The sequence below is a fragment of the Bufo gargarizans genome, unplaced genomic scaffold (assembly GCF_014858855.1).
Source record: "Bufo gargarizans isolate SCDJY-AF-19 unplaced genomic scaffold, ASM1485885v1 fragScaff_scaffold_591_pilon, whole genome shotgun sequence".
Classification (NCBI taxonomy): Eukaryota; Metazoa; Chordata; class Amphibia; order Anura; family Bufonidae; genus Bufo; species Bufo gargarizans.
The window spans coordinates 104950-124192 of NW_025334146.1; the positions used below are offsets into that span (position 1 = coordinate 104950).

The 19243-nt window shown below is 45.7% G+C and overlaps 2 protein-coding genes across 3 annotated transcripts in view; both read left to right on the plus strand.

Moving 5' to 3' along the window:
• Positions 1-4107: 4107 nt before the first annotated feature.
• On the plus strand, positions 4108-7888 carry LOC122922671 (dnaJ homolog subfamily C member 5-like). Of its 2 annotated transcripts, none has more exons than XM_044273367.1 (6): positions 4108-4838; positions 5293-5411; positions 5813-6026; positions 6280-6433; positions 6512-6580; positions 6665-7888. In XM_044273367.1, exons 1-5 carry the CDS (start codon positions 4821-4823, stop codon positions 6574-6576), a joined length of 570 nt encoding a protein of 189 aa, XP_044129302.1. In that variant the 5' UTR covers positions 4108-4820; the 3' UTR covers positions 6577-6580; positions 6665-7888. The 2 variants fall into 2 exon arrangements, with proteins under 2 accessions (XP_044129302.1, XP_044129303.1); XM_044273368.1 differs by having other exon boundaries at positions 4114-4632.
• Positions 7889-8225: 337 nt separating this feature from the next.
• LOC122922674 (tripartite motif-containing protein 54-like) overlaps positions 8226-19243 on the plus strand; it is a 55761-nt gene continuing 44743 nt past the window's right edge. The window contains exon 1 of the mRNA XM_044273371.1: positions 8226-8578. Within this exon, the coding sequence (XP_044129306.1) occupies positions 8411-8578 (168 nt within the window). The 5' untranslated portion in view covers positions 8226-8410. The remainder of the gene's footprint in view (positions 8579-19243) is intronic.

The window sequence follows — 19243 nt, forward strand, 5'->3', positions numbered from 1 at the left end:
GGAGGCAGATCAGAGGCTGGGGGGAGGGGGGAGGCAGATCAGAGGCTGGGGGGAGGGGGGAGGCAGATCAGAGGCTGGGGGGGGAGGCAGATCAGAGGCTGGGGGGGGAGGCAGATCAGAGGCTGGGGGGGAGGCAGATCAGAGGCTGGGGGGGGAGGCAGATCAGAGGCTGGGGGGGAGGCAGATCAGAGGCTGGGGGGGAGGCAGATCAGAGGCTGGGGGGGGAGGCAGATCAGAGGCTGGGGGGGGAGGCAGATCAGAGGCTGGGGGGGGGAGGCAGATCAGAGGCTGGGGGGGGGAGGCAGATCAGAGGCTGGGGGGGGGAGGCAGATCAGAGGCTGGGGGGGGGGAGCCAGATCAGAGGCTGGGGGGGGGAGCCAGATCAGAGGCTGGGGGGGGGAGCCAGATCAGAGGCTGGGGGGGGGAGCCAGATCAGAGGCTGGGGGGGGAGCCAGATCAGAGGCTGGGGGCAAGCAGATCAGAGGCTGGGGGGAGGCAGATGGAGAGAGAGTGGTTAATGGAGGCTGCAAGCACCACCTTGGCATGTATAAAGTTATTGGTTTAGAGAGGGGTTAATGAAGGCACCTCCAAGGTGCTTTCATTAACCTCTTCAGACCAATAACTTTATACATGCCTAATGCCAAGGTGCTTCCATTAACCCCTCCAAACCCAATGGGCATGTATAAAGTTATTGGTTTGGAGGGGTTAATGGAAGCACCTTGGCATTAGGCATGTATAAAGTTATTAACCCCTTCAAACCAATAACTTTATACATACCTAATTACGTACGTTATTTTAAGTAGCTTTTTCTTATTAGATTACTCGATGAATCGAGAAATATAATCGATAGAATACTCGATTACAAAAATATTCGTTTACTGCAGCCCTAGTATATAGTATAAGGAAAGGAGAGAACACAGGAGAGGTGAGAACTGATTATCATCACTAGAACATCCTGCTTATCACTGTGTATAGTATAAGGAGAGGAGAGAACACAGGAGAGGTGAGAACTGATTATCATCACTAGAACATCCTGCTTATCACTGTATATAGTATAAGGAGAGGAGAGAACACAGGAGAGGTGAGAACTGATTATCATCACTAGAACACACTGCTTATCACTGTATATAGTATAAGGAGAGGTGAGGACTGATTATCATCACTAGAACATCCTGCTTATCACTGTATATAGTATAATGAGAGGAGAGAACACAGGAGAGGTGAGAACTGATTATCATCACTAGAACACCCTACTTATCACTGTATATAGTATAAGGAGAGGTGAGGACTGATTATCATCACTAGAACATCCTGCTTATCACTGTATATAGTATAAGGAGAGGAGAGAACACAGGAGAGGTGAGAACTGATTATCATCACTAGAACATCCTGCTTGTCACTGTTTATAGTATAAGGAAAGGAAAGAACATAGGAGAGGTGAGAACTGATTATCATCACTAGAACACCCTGCTTATCACTGTGTAAAGTATAATGAGAGGTGAGAACTGATTATCATCACTAGAACACCCTACTTATCACTGTATAGTATAAGGAGAGGTGAGGACTGATTATCATCACTAGAACATCCTGCTTATCACTGTTTATAGTATAAGGAAAGGAAAGAACATAGGAGAGGTGAGAACTGATTATCATCACTAGAACACCCTGCTTATCACTGTGTAAAGTATAATGAGAGGTGAGAACTGATTATCATCACTAGAACACCCTACTTATCACTGTATAGTATAAGGAGAGGTGAGGACTGATTATCATCACTAGAACATCCTGCTTATTACTGTATATAGTATAAGGAAAGGAGAGGACTGATTATCATCACTAGAACACCCTGCTTATCACTGTATAGTATAAGGAGAGGTGAGGACTGATTATCATTAGAACATCCTGCTTATCACTGTATATAGTATAAGGACAGGAGAGAACACAAGAGAGGTGAGAACTGATTATCTATCATCACTAGAACACCCTGCTTATCACTGTATAGTATAAGGAGAGGTGAGGACTGATTATCATCACTAGAACATCCTGCTTATCACTGTATATAGTATAAGGAAAGGAGAGAACACAGGAGAGGTGAGAACTGATTATCATCACTGGAACATCCTGCTTATCACTGTATATAGTGTAAGGAAAGGAGGGAAAACTGGAGAGGTGAGAACTGATTATCATCACTAGAACACCCTGCTTATCACTGTATATAGTATAAGGAAAGGAGAGAACACAGGAGAGGTGAGAACTGATTATCATCACTAGAACATCCTACTTATCACTGTATATAGTATAAGGAGAGGAGAGAACACAGGAGAGGTGAGAACTGATTATCATCACTAGAACATCCTGCTTATCACTGTATATAGTATAAGGAAAGGAGAGAACACAGGAGAGGTAAGAACTGATTATCATCACTAGAACATCCTGCTTATCACTGTGTATAGTATAAGGAGAGGTGAGAACTGATTATCATCACTAGAACATCCTGCTTATCACTGTATATAGTATAAGGAGAGGAGAGAATACAGGAGAGGTGAGAACTGATTATCATCACTAGAACATCCTACTTATCACTGTATATAGTATAAGGAGAGAACACAGGAGAGGTGAGAACTGATTATCATCACTAGAACATCCTGCTTATCACTGTATATAGTATAAGGAAAGGAGAGAACACAGGAGAGGTAAGAACTGATTATCATCACTAGAACATCCTGCTTATCACTGTGTATAGTATAAGGAGAGGTGAAAACTGATTATCATCACTAGAACATCCTGCTTATCACTGTATATAGTATAAGGAGAGGAGAGAACACAGGAGAGGTGAGAACTGATTATCATCACTAGAACATCCTGCTTATCACTGTATATAGTATAAGGAGAGGAGAGAATACAGGAGAGGTGAGAACTGATTATCATCACTAGAACATCCTACTTATCACTGTATATAGTATAAGGAGAGGAGAGAACACAGGAGAGGTGAGAACTGATTATCATCACTAGAACACACTGCTTATCACTGTGTATAGTATAAGGAAAGGAGAGAACACGAGAGGTAAGAACTGATTATCATCACTAGAACATCCTGCTTATCACTGTGTATAGTATAAGGAGAGGTGAGAACTGATTATCATCACTAGAACATCCTGCTTATCACTGTATATAGTATAAGGAGAGGAGAGAACACAGGAGAGGTGAGAACTGATTATCATCACTAGAACATCCTGCTTATCACTGTATATAGTATAAGGAGAGGAGAGAATACAGGAGAGGTGAGAACTGATTATCATCACTAGAACATCCTACTTATCACTGTATATAGTATAAGGAGAGGAGAGAACACAGGAGAGGTGAGAACTGATTATCATCACTAGAACATCCTGCTTATCACTGTATATAGTATAAGGAGAGGAGAGAACACAGGAGAGGTGAGAACTGATTATCATCACTAGAACATCCTGCTTATCACTGTATATAGTATAAGGAAAGGAGAGAACACAGGAGAGGTAAGAACTGATTATCATCACTAGAACATCCTGCTTATCACTGTGTATAGTATAAGGAGAGGTGAGAACTGATTATCATCACTAGAACATCCTGCTTATCACTGTATATAGTATAAGGAGAGGAGAGAACACAGGAGAGGTGAGAACTGATTATCATCACTAGAACATCCTGCTTATCACTGTATATAGTATAAGGAGAGGAGAGAATACAGGAGAGGTGAGAACTGATTATCATCACTAGAACATCCTACTTATCACTGTATATAGTATAAGGAGAGGAGAGAACACAGGAGAGGTGAGAACTGATTATCATCACTAGAACATCCTGCTTATCACTGTATATAGTATAAGGAAAGGAGAGAACACAGGAGAGGTAAGAACTGATTATCATCACTAGAACATCCTGCTTATCACTGTGTATAGTATAAGGAGAGGTGAGAACTGATTATCATCACTAGAACACCCTACTTATCACTGTATATAGTATAAGTAAAGGGGAGAACACAGGAGAGGTGAGAACTGATTATCTATCATCACTAGAACATCCTGCTTATCACTATATATTAATGTTTCTAAACTTTTCAAAATGTATATAAGTTAATAAGTAACACAATATTAATAATATTTTTTTTAACCTGGAGTCAGTCCATTTTTGCTGACTCCACCCAAAACTTAGTCTCCATAGCCCTGGTTGGAGCTGCTCTGTGCCCTGGGATGACGAGGGGTTGGCGCTATCTTGGGATTGTGAAGGTAGGAGCTATCCTGGGATGATTAGGGAGTAGGGTTTGCAGGCACCTGTATATTGCAGTGTTGTGTACCAGGCTGTCCTGCTCCCCGCCCGGGACCTGTGTACTTTACGTAGATAAGCTGATTACTGCGGGTTCAGAGGTCGCAGGTCTAGTTTGTCGGCGGATTATCATTATCCTCACGGCTGATATCCAGCTCCAGTGATCTGCAGGAAAAGTTTTTATACTTCCTTTACAGCTTTGGAATTTTTATTGTACAGAATTATTATCACAGAAACGTGTGCCATCACATTATGATCAGGGCATCCTGTCTGTTGGGAACAGCCTGACACCAGCTGCTGGGTCCTGGATGAGGAGGCTGCACGTCACGGGTAGGTGTTTTGGATGAGGAGGCTGCACGTCACGGTTGGGGGGCTTGGATTAGGAGGCTGCGCATCATGGGTAGTAGTCCTGGATGAGGAGGCTGCACATTGTGGGTGGGAGTCCTGGATAAGGGGGCAACATGTCACGGTTGGGGGTCCTGGCTGAGGAGCCTGCTCGTCATGGATAGAAGTCCTGGATGAGGAGGCTGCACATTGTGGGTGGGAGTCCTTTATAAGGAGGCTGCACGTCAGGGGTCAGGATTCTGGATGAGGAGGCTGCATGTGACAGATGGGGGTGTCCTGGATGAGGAGGGGGCTATTTCTGGTGCCATGATGGCTGAAGGGTCCATTCCTCTCAGCAGGGAGTCTTCTTCACATCAGCAGCTCTCTGCTCTGTCTCAACATGGCCATTTTTGGAGGGGGAATCGTTCATAGAACTTGCTATACATGTTATTCCTATGCTCTTCCTTTTCCTCTGTGTTCATAATGCAAATATCACACGCTTAGTACATGTGACAGTGGTTTATCCACTAGGACAGTACACGTTTACTACGTGTAATGGAAGTCTCCCTCCACAGGTCATGCTTACTACGTGTAACTAACAGATGTCTTCCTCCCCTCAGAAGGACATGTCTACTACATGTAATACAATTCTCCTTCTGCCTCCAGGACACAATGGCCGAGCCTCACAAATTACAGAGAAAGATGTCCCGGACAGGAACCTCCTTGTACAAGGTCCTGGGTTTGGAAAAGGGGGCGTCACAGGATGACATAAAGAAGGCTTACCGGTAAGACTTACCTGCGCTCTCCTCCCTCTGCCGGCCACGGTTTTGCAGCATTTTCGTCCTCATTCTACTGCACTGTGCTTTGGGGGATAGTCATTTTAGCTGGTCTGGCCCTCTCTAGTGTCCCCAGTGCCACCACTAATCTGCTCCACCTGCACAATACTGGTGATGTGAAGAATTCCAGAGTTCTCCCTCCTCATGGTGACCATTCAAAAAATGAAGGTGCCTGAGAGACTATGCTGATTGGCTGGGGAATATATGGGGCTCAGCATGCTAGTCCCTCATATTCTGGAGATGTCATTGGTGTGGTTCTCTCCCAATAGTGGCATGTAGCTGGTAGTAGGGTGAACACCACTCCATTATTGGGTGGACACCTTCTCGCTGATGACCCTCTGTTTTCTCAGGAAACTCGCATTACGGTACCATCCAGACAAGAACCCCGACAATCCTGAGGCTGCAGATAAATTCAAGGAAATCAATAACGCCAACACCACGCTGAGCGATGAAAACAAGCGCAAGATCTACGACGAATACGGCTCCATGGGCCTATATGTGGCCGAGCAGTTCGGGGAGGAAAGCGTCAAGTACTACTTCCTTATGTCCAAGTGCTGGTTCAAGGTGTGGGCAGTTATATGGAAACCTACGAATAACCCTGTGTGGCTGGGGCTCCTGTATATAATCCCAGCTATATAATGTTATATGATACAGGGCCTACAGAAAGTACTCACCCCCAACTGTGAAAATATGTGCATGGGGGTGAATGCTTTCTGTTTGACCAGGCAGGGATATGGGAAGGGGGTGTGATGTATTTCTATGGTCTGGTGGTATAGTCGGGATACAGCGAGGTTAATGCCCGTGTTGTATGTTCTAGGGCCTGGTCATCTGCTGCAGTATCTTCACATGTTGCTGTTGCTGCTGCTGTTGTGGTTTTTGCTGTGGTCGGTGTAAACCTTCTGAGGAAGAGGATGATTCTTACAAGTGTGTGAACCCCGAGGACCTGGAGGCCCAGATCAGGGAGGAGGACGGTGAGCAGCTCTTCACACCCTATTCTCACAAGCCCATGCGTTTCTGTTAACCTAATGAATGTGCTTGTCCTTTGGTAGGTGACGTAATCAACAAGCAGCCATGTCCAGGAGCCACCGTCTACCCCGAGAAGCAGGATTCATAGTGAAGTAAGTCTAGTTCATAAATGGTCCCCCTGTGCTTTCTGTAATTCTGCCTCTGTTCCTCAGTCATGCTGTTGTGTCTCTTCGCAGGTCCTTGTCCTTTGTAGAACAGCGGTTTTGGACAGGATTTCCCTTCTTCTGACTTCTGGGGACCCCAATTTAGTGCTCTTCTGGAAGGAGGAGAGAGGTGGTTCTACCTGACCCATAGCACTTTCTGCAGCATCGCCAGTTCTTCTCCTGGATGGACAGTCCCATCACCCTTCTGCTTCTTCCCCCAGACCGCAAGGAGGAAGAGATGACTTCTCACCAGGAATGGGAAGACCAAACATCTCTACCAAAGACTTGTCTGCCATCCTTCCATGAATGAAGCACAGAACTGCTGTGACTCGGGAGCCGGTCTTAGAGCTTTGGCTTCCTAATGGACATTTTCCTAGTAGCCCTTTCCGTCCCACCGATATGTTGAGAACTTCCTGCAGACTAGCTTGATAAGGGCTAATGTAGCAAACAAGGGGCATGAAATGATCCCACATCCCTGTTCCACAACGTGTCCCGCACCTCATTGGATCCAATTCTGGCTGAAGATTTGAGCAGTGGTTGAGGAGACCCACACGTGGCTGGGTCATTGTTTGCATTGAAGGGTTATAAACGTGATGCCAAACACTACTGTGGAACACTGGTGGTCGGAGGCCCTGTCCTCTTCATGTTCTGTGTGCAGCTGACCCCCACTACCAGCACACGACAACACTGCACACTGAATCTGTTCTTTAAAGTATTGGACTTTTTTTACAGGATCTTTCTGATGTTCGCACCTGTGTTTTTTCTTTTTCTTTTTTTTTTTTTTTTTTTTTAATCGGCACTTTTTATGTCGCCTGCACTGGGTGGTTCATGTCTTACCCGCTCCAGTATTGCAAGCGATGCAGCCGCTCATTCCCTCCCCCAGGATGACACTTGTGTTGTGTGGATTCCTGGGTGGCGCGGTGTACGGGAAACGGGAAAACACGTCCTTCACATTCTCATGGATCTGTGGTATTATCGTGTCCCGCACATGCGTTACGTCTCGTCTCCTTACCTTTTTATACACTTTCACTGTGACTGCGGCAATCATCGCTCGGCCGAGCCGGTGGTGATCTCCGTTCTGTACGGATGATTATAGAAAATCTTGTGTCGACTTTGCCAAATGTCTCATTTTGTCACCAGCACATGCTGTTGCCAATGAATCGGGTTCTTGGGCAGTCGTGCGCCGCTCTGGCTCCAGGTGGGAGAGGACCATCTCACTTATCATGAAGGTTTAATAAAAATGCAAGCGCCCCCTCACCCACCAGACTCCCATGTCTGTTCATTGATGACCTGTGGGTCAGTCGGCGGTATGTGAGGTGGTGACCGTCCGTCATCTGGATGACTTGGTGTGTAAGGAGTCTGGCACAGATGGGTTTACGACATTCACTCTTCTCCTTTTAGGTTGTATATTTGTGTCTGTTATTTTGTGTATCATTGTGTGACTCAGTGTCACCTGCTGTGTGTGACAGCTGCAGACCCCCCTGTCCCCTTGTCACCGTCTGTCCTCATCCAGCAGCTAAAAATACTCTTGGAATTCCTCGGCCCCCTCCCGGGTCTGATTATTAACACTGTCCATACTCCAAGTGGACGTTAGGTCTGGCAGATTGTATCTCTCTGGAAAGGAAGGGGTTGAAAGGGTCTCCTCCCGCCCCAGAGGGTACGATAAGAACATCTAAAGTTATTCTGTGTGCAGAGAGGTCTCATGAGAGAGAGCGCGGGTCTCGTGCAGCCGCCATCTGCCTTGTGTCTCGTCTGCCCAGCGTTACGTCCGGCAAAGGGATGAATTTTGCCGTAGGATTTAAGTCTTTGGGGGGGGACACTCAGACCATGGACAACCTGGAGAAGCAACTGATCTGCCCCATCTGCTTGGAGATGTTTACCAAGCCTGTGGTGATCCTGCCCTGCCAGCATAACCTGTGCCGCAAGTGTGCCAATGACATATTCCAGGTACTGACTGACGGCGTCCACGTTTGTCTGTTGCTATATGTTACACGTATGTGATCACGTGTTGAATGAGGCTTGTGGGGCGTCACTGGTCGTAGATGTATGTTCAGTGTCTAAAAGTGCTTGTGTAACCCGACATCTACATATCGCATGCAGACTGTAGGCTGTTGGGGTGTCCACACCCTATTGTATATGTAGGGTGTAGACTTTGGAGCCATTTATGAAGCCCTGTGATGTGTTTATGACAGGCCCATTATATATTAGTGCAGTGTCATCCTGGCGACATGTTTAGCGTGGAGCGATCTGAACAGAGCTCAGCCATTCTGTGCGAATCCCAGGCTAACAGCCATGGAACTGATTGGGTCAGGAGATATCCCCCCCACCATGTTTATTTTACATCAGCATTTCAGTTTTCCATCCGTTTCTTTGCACTAGTATTAGTCCTTTTATACTCTAGATGCAGACGGAGCATCCGACAATCTGTCATTGCTCTGCACACGTAGCTTTACCAGTATGCCCAACTTCAGGCGGAGAGTTTTCAGTCTTTTCCATCTGTGACACCAGTGGATTGACAGATTATACTTTTCATTTGTTGGTGTCATTGTGTTTCTTTTAACAGTCGGAGGGTAACAGTACAATCAGATATTAGAGTGACAAATTGCCAATTAAAACAGGGTCACAAGAGCTTACAGTCTGTCAGGAACCAGGGGAAACCCAAAAGGTAGAAGTGCTCTCTCCCCTTAATTGTCCAGCCACCTATTTGAGGTCAGGAGAAAGTTGCATGAGCCGGTTACAAGCCAGTGTCTCCAGAAAAGAAGTGTATTCGGGGCAAGGAGTGTGGAGAAAGAAGGGATGAACGTCTGAGGAATACTGGTGGAAAAATGTGATGGCCCTGATGTGTTTTTAAGCGTAAAAATGTCAGAAATGAATCTGGTCATCTTGTGGTGGTGTACAGCACGAGGAGAGGTTGGGATCATGAAATATCTTATATCATTGGCAGGCGAAGAACATTTGTAAGGTGATGGAGATGAGGGAGATGTTGGGGTGCAGCACTGGAGAGAGCTTTGTGGGTGAGAGTGATGAGTATAAATTGTATAGTGCATGGGCAACCAGTGCAGTGACTGGCAGAGGCATCTGCACTGTGGCTGGCACAAGGTGGATTCATTGGTGCAGCGCCTGGAGGCATCTGCATTCACTGGCACAGGGTGGAGGCATTGGCGCGGTCACTGGCACAGGGTGGAGGCATTGGCGCGGTCATTGGCACAGGGTGGAGGCATTGGCGCGGTCACTGGCACAGGGTGGAGGCATTGGCGCGGTCACTGGCACAGGCCGGAGGCATTGGCGCGGTCACGGGCATAGGGTGGGAGACATCGCTATTGGGCAGATAGTTGAGTCTCGTTGATGCGCTGAGATATATAGGGGCAGCATGAGTTTAGTGAGGGGAAGATTATTACGAATGAGTTACAGGAATCAAGACAGGAATGGATCAGAACAATGATGAGAGTTTTTGTTGTCTCCACAGTAAAAAAAAGCGGAGATTCCGGAGATTTTTCTGAGGTGTGGGTGACATGAGCGGGCGAGAGATTGAATGTAGAGGAAATCCCATTTGAATATAACACTATGACAGCAGGTGTGCTGCCTAGGCATGATGGTAGTGCCACACACTGAAAGGGAAATATCAGGGTTATGTAGGTTAGTAGATGGAGAAATGCCATCGTAGACGTGGTCCTGAGTCAAATCTTCTGGTTCTCTGTCCATTGAGGAGCTATGTAGGCCTAGGCCTAAACCCTGAGGAACCCCAACAGCAAGAGAGAGAGAGGAGAAGTAGAGCCAGTAAATTATGACACACTGAAAAAGCGACCAGAGACAGAGGATGGAAACCAGGAGGGACCAGTGTCCTTAAGGAGTTTGGGTTCATAGCTGAACCTGGACATATCTCAATTTTAACCCAAGCATAACCCCCCCCCCCCCCCCCTCCCCAGATATGAGCATCGGAGCATTTAATTTTTTTTTTTTTTAGATCTGGTGACATACGGGGCTCTCCATGGGGAAAGCCTGGCACTGAAACCGGTGACGTGACAGTCCCTAATGGGCGGCACCCCAACATCACTTTAGCGCCTATCCTGTAAAACGGCTAGGGCAGCACTAAAGCCCGCCCATCAGCCGGTGATGTAACCGTCAACACTGTTAGGTGGAAGCCTCCGCCTAGCAGTGTAAAAATATAAACAAAAAATCCCTTGCCCTGCACTGGATCCAGAAGAAACAGTTGAGATCCAGAAGACTGACTACATAGTAGTAGCCATCACATTTAGCGGTCGGATAAGGCTAGTTTCTGTATAGTGTGGAAACCAAATTATAAGGGGTTGAGAAGAGAGCTGTTATGGCAACAGTAGACCAGGGGTTCCAGGAGTTTATAGATGTTAGCAGTGCCGCACAAGTCAAAAGTGGGGTATCGGGGACATGCGGGCACTTCTTTTTTGGCTGTTATGACACTGTTGAAAGAGCCCCCTCTGCTCAGGATGTGGTCTTTACTGAGACTCTAGCAGCTCCAACTAAACTTCAGTTATCAATGTGTAGTTTAGTGGGTGCGGATTTCTAATCAATGATTTTTATTGTTATACTCATTCGCCTAATGAGTCACGTGATGGCACGGAGACCGAGTCTTGGAGTCCTCTCTGTTCTATGCTGGGCATGTGAGTATGAAGATAAAAATTATTTAACGGATTACTGTAGTTGAGTGGATGCTTCCAAGGTGATAAAGTCTCTAATACATAAAGAAACTGCCCCGGCACTGCAGCGGGCAGATACAGCCAACTTGCCTTGGTGATGATCTTCAGGGTCATGTGCCAACAATGTTGGTAGCAGAGTTCCTGCTGCCAGCATGACTGTGGCCACCTTGCTGCCAGCATGACTGTGGCCACCTTGCTGCCAGCATGACTGTGGCCACCTTGCTTCCTCGCTGTGCCATATATGCCATTAATCCCCTCCTGCACACAAAAAAAACAATGTATTGATCGTAATTGGTAATGTTTAACCAGCACATTGAGCCTAATTTTAGTTTTATGTAACACTGTCATGTTCTCATGCCTCACATCTGGACTGAATGCTGCTCCTGCTTACCAGGGAACCAGGGACAGGGTCCACCATGGGTAGAAGGAGCAGTGGTTGAGCAGTTAGTTTACAATCTTGAAGGGAGATGGACACAACTTGATTTTAATTTAGACAGAATCTTAATATTGAGAAATGAACAAAGGAGGAAAGATTTGGAGAAGGAAGGCGTTTGGGCAGGCAGAGAAGCAGATTGAGAGTGGAAGAAAGAGTCGATTGGAGAAATAAGAGCTGTAAAAGGGTCAAGGAACAGAAAACCTGAATGGACCACAACGTCACTCCTACACATCTCACTAAGACACAACGGCTCAGAGTCTGCCAGCTAACTTGGCCCAAAGAGTATAGAATTGTATAATGTTTACTTTACACTGGTTCCATCAGAAGACCGATGGCTGAAGTGAGAAGAAAAGCAGAAGTAGCTAACTTGTAGTAATAGTCATTCGGAGTACAAAGAATCTAGGCCCTTAAAATTCAAGCGACTGTGTTTTAGTATGGATTGGGCTTACTGCACTGTGGGTTTCAAAGGGTATGACTACTGTATGTAAAATGTGTGGAACCCCCCCCCCATGTTAGCTTTTGACGCTAATTCGGGTTTGTTGCCGATTTAACCCTATGCATGGCAAAGAATAAAATCTGTGGTGGAGATCCAAGGCAGAACTGGACATATTTAAAATCTGCACTGTAGGTCAATTTTCACTTCATGGCTACTGTCAGATGCTGTGGGTGTTCTGCCCTGCAAATTGTAGATGGAAAGATACAGATTCACATGAATTTGGGTCACTTTTACCTGCAGTGGGGCCGTGACATGCGACTAATATGGATGTAAAATACATCAGAAATAGTTGGCTCTGTAGAATAAGGATTGTTTTTATTTTTCCATCGATAGGATATGCAAAGATAAGAAACTGTATGATATATCTAGAAAAAAAACGCCTTTTTCCCCTCTTCTCCTCTAGCACTCAAATGCCGTGGGTAGTGGTGACCATGGAAAGGTGACCGTGCTCCAGAGGAATACATTGAATCTCCCATCGTCTGCATTCTTAAATGCAGCTTATGGGTGAAGCGATCAAATGAACGCATGTTAAAGTCCCTAGGGGAAATAAAAATAAATAAATATATGAAAAAAATATAAAAATTCATATCATCCCCTTTCCCCATATTAAAAAATATATAAACAAAAATAAAATGATCATTTGCACCCCCACATCCCAAAATACCTGTCCTATTAAAATATAAATGTATTTATCCCGTATGGTGAACGCCATAACGAAAAAAAAAAATCAAAATGGCCGATTTGCCATTTTTTTGTAACTTCACCTCCCCACGAAATTGAATAAACAGTGATCAAAAAGTCAAACAAACGTAAAAAAGGTATAAAAAGTACAGCTCGCCCGCCAAAATTGTGCCCATACACAGTTCTGTAAAAGTAACTATAAAAACATGGAGATCATAATTTAAAATGTATTTAAACTATAAAAATGATGTATAAATGTATCACTGTAATTGTACTGACCCGGAGAATGAAGAGAACAGGTCAGTTTTATCTCATAGGAAACGCTGTAAAAACAAACCCATAAAACTATATAAATGTGGTATCACTGTAATCGTACTGACCCAGAGAATGAAGAAAACAGGTCAGTTTTATCTCATAGGGAACGCTGTAAAACAAAACCCATAAAACGATATAAATGTGGTATCACTAATCGTACTGACCCAGAGAATGAAGAGAACAGATCAGTTTTATCTCATAGGGAACAATATAAAAACAAAACCCATAAAACTATATAAATGTGGTATCACTGTAATCGTACTGACCCAGAGAATGAAGAGAACAGATCAGTTTTATCTCATAGGGAACAATATAAAAACAAAACCCATAAAACTATATAAATGTGGTATCACTGTAACCGTACTGACCTGGAGAATGAAGAGAACAGATCCGTTTTATCCCATAGGAAACGCTGTAAAAACAAACCCATAAAACTATATAAATGTGGTATCGCTGTAATCGTACTGACCCGGAGAATGAAGAGAACAGATCAGTTTTATCTCATAGGGAACACTGTAAAAATAAAACCCATAAAACTATATAAATGTGGTATCACTGTAATCGTACTGACCTGGAGAATAAAGGGAACAGGTCAGTTTTATCTCATAGGGAACAATATAAAAACAAAACCCATAAAACGATATAAATGTGGTATCACTGTAATCGTACTGACCCAGAGAATGAAGAGAACAGATCAGTTTTATCTCATAGGGAACAATATAAAAACAAAACCCATAAAACTATATAAATGTGGTATCACTGTAACCGTACTGACCTGGAGAATGAAGAGAACAGATCCGTTTTATCTCATAGGAAACGCTGTAAAAACAAACCCATAAAACTATATAAATGTGGTATCACTGTAATCGTACTGACCCGGAGAATGAAGAGAACAGATCAGTTTTATCTCATAGGGAACACTGTAAAAATAAAACCCATAAAACTATATAAATGTGGTATCACTGTAATCGTACTGACCTGGAGAATAAAGGGAACAGGTCAGTTTTATCTCATAGGGAACAATATAAAAACAAAACCCATAAAACTATATAAATGTGGTATCACTGTAATCGTACTGACCTGGAGAATGAAGGGAACAGGTGCAGTGTCCATATATACAGAATAAGAGCAGATACTGAGGATTACACCCGGTATACAGGACAGGAGAAGTGGTACTGTGCAGTGTCCATATAGTGAAAATTGGTACCTGGAATTTTGCTTTCCATGAGTCCGAAGGCAGCACATGAAGGGTTAAGTCCGTCCCATTCCCGCCCTAGGACCGCCCAAGTAGATAATACAAACAAGGTAATTAGTTACTTAGGTTATATATATCTCCCCCTCTCCCAACCTCCGATGTGTTTTAAAAAATAGATTCAGACCAAATTGCAGTACAAAGAATTTTATTAGGGAGGGTAAGCATGTGCTGCCTTCAGACTCATGGAAAGCAAAATTCCAGGTACCAATTTTCACTTTCCCCTGACGTCCTCTGCAGCAAATGAAGGGATTTGCATAGATAATAAAGGGAGGGAACTAATGTAAGACTGCACTCAAAACCCCAGTGCCGAAGGCTGAGCTCTTAGCATCCATGTCCAGCCGGTAATGTTTCACGAAGGTTGATGGAGTGGACCAAGATGTTGCTCTACAAATGTCTTCCAGGGACACGTGCTTGTTCCACCCAGGATGCCGCTGTAGCCCTAGTAGAATGGGCTCTAATAGGAAACGGAGGAGACACGCCTTCCATGATGTAAGCTTCCATAATGACAGATTTTATCCATCTTGCCAATGAAATCTTAGACGCTTTGTGACCTTTATTCGGCCCAGAGTATAAAAGGAACACATTTTCATCCATCCTGAATTCTTCAGTTCTCTGCAGATAGATCTCTACTGCTCTTTTAACGTCCAAAGTGTGTAGACGAGACTGTTCCTCATCCGAAGGATCTGGAAAAAATATAGGAAGGAACGTTTCTCTGTTGACATTGACGGAGGAAGGTACTTTGGGAAAAAAGGCAGGTAGTGTGCGTAGAAGAACCCCGTCTGGAAGAATCCTTAAGTAAGGTGATCTAGCAGATAAAGCCTGCAATCCCCCGAGTCTTTTAGCCGTAGTGATGGCAATGATGAAGAGGACCTTGCAGGAGAGCCATTTCAGTTCCACATCCAATAAAGGTTCATGTCACGGCTGCGATGCCCGATGATGTTAACCTCTGCTTGGCCAGGACGACAGAATTAGGGAGCAGGTCACCTCCTAAACGCATCCCTAATCTGACCCTAACTCCTAGCTGCATAGGCCGACTTTTAAGGTAGGAGGACCCATGCTCAGGAACCTCGGATCCCTACTCACCCTCCGACCGGTCCCTGAACTAGGAGTGAAGGGTAAGACGACCTGTTCCTTCTGGACACGGAGGAACAGGAGTCTCACTGGCCAAGCTGCAGGGAAAAGGGGAAATACAAACAGATCTATGGATATGGCAGGTGAACTGAACCAGTTCCACCTACCTGCCACAGCCTTGCTGACTGGATCCCTGTGCTGGCAAGCTGAAGATCACAACGCATCCACACACAGGGACCCAGATCCATAGCTGCACAGAAAAACAAGGAAAACATCAAATAGACATCACACATAAACTTGACATAAACTTAAGAATGACAATTTGTTTTATGACCACAAGGGTGGCCCCCACTGGCAGATGGAGTTCACAGGAGGCTGCTCCAGCTAAGCATGGCTGAAGCTACCCACTGAGCCATGCCAAACACAGAGGCTTTATAGGCCTAAGTGGCCACACAGACACACCCAGTGTCTAACACACACAGAAAGGGAGTTAACCCTTCCACCACCAGGGAAGGGAAAACACCACTAAAAGGGGAAGTGCACACAATACATAAAACACAGTGCACACCATACACACACACCTAACATAGAGTTAGTCAGGTGTAACCGCATGCCACTGCAGCAAGCTGCCTAGCACCGCTCAGGCTGCTCTGCTGACACATACTCAACACAACTAGTTGCCCGCGGCAACCACAAGTGAGGCCACAAACCAGCGGCCCTCACCTGTGGTTGAACACCCAAACCAAACCGCAGGCAACCGCATGCGGTTAAGGAGTCACGGTCATGGCCGTGACACTCCCACCCCTCAAATCCCCCCCACCAAAAAAAAGGAAACTGGTGAGAGACACATAAAAGGGGATAGGAGAAGGGAACATCCACTCTCAAGAAATGGTTCCCAGAAAGTCGCTGCCAGCTGCATCCTCTCCCAGCACACACTAAGCCAGTCCAACGACGCCTGCAGCCAGCCACACCAACACGGGAGAGAACCACTGAGAGGTGGACGAGGGGACTCTCCACTCACGTCTCCACTCCAGTCGCTGCCAGCAGACACTCCTAACCAGCACGCAGCCGGACCACTAACGGAATGCTGCCAGCAAACGACCAGAGATGGGAACATGGAGAGGGACGAGGGATCACCAACACGGACGGTAAGGTGGCGGGGAATAAGCCACCAACCGTGCCGTTAGCGGTGATCCCCCTTAACGCTCTCCCTCCGGAGAACACGCATGCAGGCCACAAGCAGATGTCACTGCATGCTGCACCCTCTTACGAAGGTGTGCGCCCGCACACCAAACACCACGGTGCAATAAAAAATCAGGGGACACCAAGACAGAGCAGGGTGAAGGGATGGCGGGGAAAAGCCACTCACCGCGCCGTCAGCGGCGAAACCCCCACAACGCTCTCCCTCCGGAGAACGCGCATGCAGCCCATCAGGATATGGCGATGCATGCTTCACCCTCTTTCGAGGGATACACAAACAGATCTATCAAACAGATATGGCAGGTGAACTGATCCAGTTCCATCTACCTGCCACAGCCGTGCTGACTGGATCCCTGTGCTGGCAAGCTGAAGATCACAACGCATCCACACACAGGGACCCAGATCCATAGCTGCACAGAAAAACAAGGAAAACATCAAATAGACATCACACATAAACTTGACATAAACTTAAGAATGACAATTTGTTTTATGACCACAAGGGTGGCCCCCACTGGCAGATGGAGTTCACAGGAGGCTGCTCCAGCTAAGCATGGCTGAAGCAACCCACTGAGCAATGCCAAACACAGAGGCTTTATAGGCCTAAGTGGCCACACCCACACAGACACACCCAGTGTCTAACACACACAGAAAGGGAGTTAACCCTTCCACTACCAGGGAAGGGAAAACACCCCTAAAAGGGGAAGTGCACACAATACATAAAACACAGTGCACACCATACACACACACCTAACATAGAGGTAGTCAGGTGTAACCGCATGCCACTGCAGCAAGCTGCCTAGCACCGCTCAGGCTGCTCTGATGACACATACACAACACAACTAGTTGCCCGCGGCAACCACAAGTGAGGCCACAAACCAGCGGCCCTCACCTGTGGTTGAACATCCAAACCAAACCGCAGGCAACCGCATGCGGTTAAGGAGTCACGGTCATAGCCATGGCCGTGACAGTTCAAAGGGAGGTTCAGTCAATCTTCTCAGGACTAGTGATAAATCCCAAACAGGCATAGGATGTCTAAGAACTGGTCTTAGTTTTTTTACGGCTTTAAAGAAGCGATTTATTAAAGGATGATTTCCATACTTGCTTTCTGTCATGGCATTTATAGCTGTCATATGTACTTTTAATGTCAAACCCTTCTGAAATCCATCCTGAAGGAACTGAATAATTGCGGGAACCGTAATATTCGGACAATTAGTTTCCAACATCCAAGATGTAAACTTCCTCCATATTTTCTCATATTTGATATTGGTAGAAAATTTACGGGAGGAAAGCAAAGTATTGATGACCGGGCCGGAGAGACCCTTGCCCTCTAATCTGGACCTCTCAGACTCCAAGCTGTGAGATGAAGTCTCTTTAGATTCTGATGATACAGGCCGTTCTGTAAGAGTAGATCAGGGTGAGGAGGAAGTTTCCAGTCCTCTCGACAATTGGAGTAGAAGTGAGAACCAAGGCCTTTGCGGCCAGAAGGGAGTGATCAATATCGCTTGAGGCCTCTCCAGTAGAATTTTCTGTAGGACCTTCAGAATGAGAGGGACAGGCGGAAAAATTTAAACGTACTGGTCCTTCCAGCTTATTGAGAAAGCATCTATCGCTGTTGGTTTGTCGAATTTGTTCATTGAACAGAACATGGGTAGTTTTCTGTTCTGTCTGGAAGCCATCAGATCCAATGTTGGTGTCCCCCACCTGGCTGTAATCTGTAGAAAGTAATTCGGATTTAGTTCCCACTCTGCCTGATTCTCTTCCGGCTCAGAAGATCCGCTTGTATATTCAAAGAGCCTTTGATATGCACTGCTCTCAAATTTTGTAGGTACAGTTCTGCCCATGCAAATATCTTCTTGCATAATGAGAGGAGGGGAAGGCTCCTTGTGCCTCCCTGCTTGTTTATATAAAACACAGCGGGGAGATTGTCCGACTGTACCAGGACCGACTGGCCTTTTAGATCCGGTAGGAGGCCACAGCAGCATATCCACGAAATCCTCTTTATTCAAACGAGCGCCTCACGACAAGGCATAAAATTGACAGCGACGTTTCGGCTATGACTAGCCTTTATCAAACATGTGGCCTTTTAGATCCGTCTGGAAATGTTGCAATGCCAGCTCGATCGCCTTCAATTCCCTGAAATTCGAGGATAGTTGCCGTTCTGCGTAGGACCATGCACCTTGAACCCATTTGTTTTAAAGATGGGCTCCCCAGCCCAGGGCAGGCGCATCTGTGGTAATAATTACTGGAGGTGTAAACAGGAAGGATTTCCCTTTGGATAAATATCTCTCTTTCAACCACCATTTTAGATCCGCAATTGTGGATGGTCTCAACTTGATTCGAGCCGCAAGACTGTGACCGTGTTTCCAGACCCGTAACAGGTCCTGTTGTAATTCTCGGATATGGATCCGCGCCCATGGCACTGCATCTATTACCGAAGTCATATGACCCAGTGTTTTCATTACTCTGCGGACTATAGGCCTTTTGC

Coding starts and splice junctions, on each gene's coding strand:
- LOC122922671 (XM_044273367.1), top strand. Junction 5,412..5,812: donor GACATAAAGAAGGCTTACCG/GTAAGACTTACC, acceptor CTGTTTTCTCAG/GAAACTCGCATTACGGTACC. Junction 6,434..6,511: donor CCAGATCAGGGAGGAGGACG/GTGAGCAGCTCT, acceptor GTCCTTTGGTAG/GTGACGTAATCAACAAGCAG.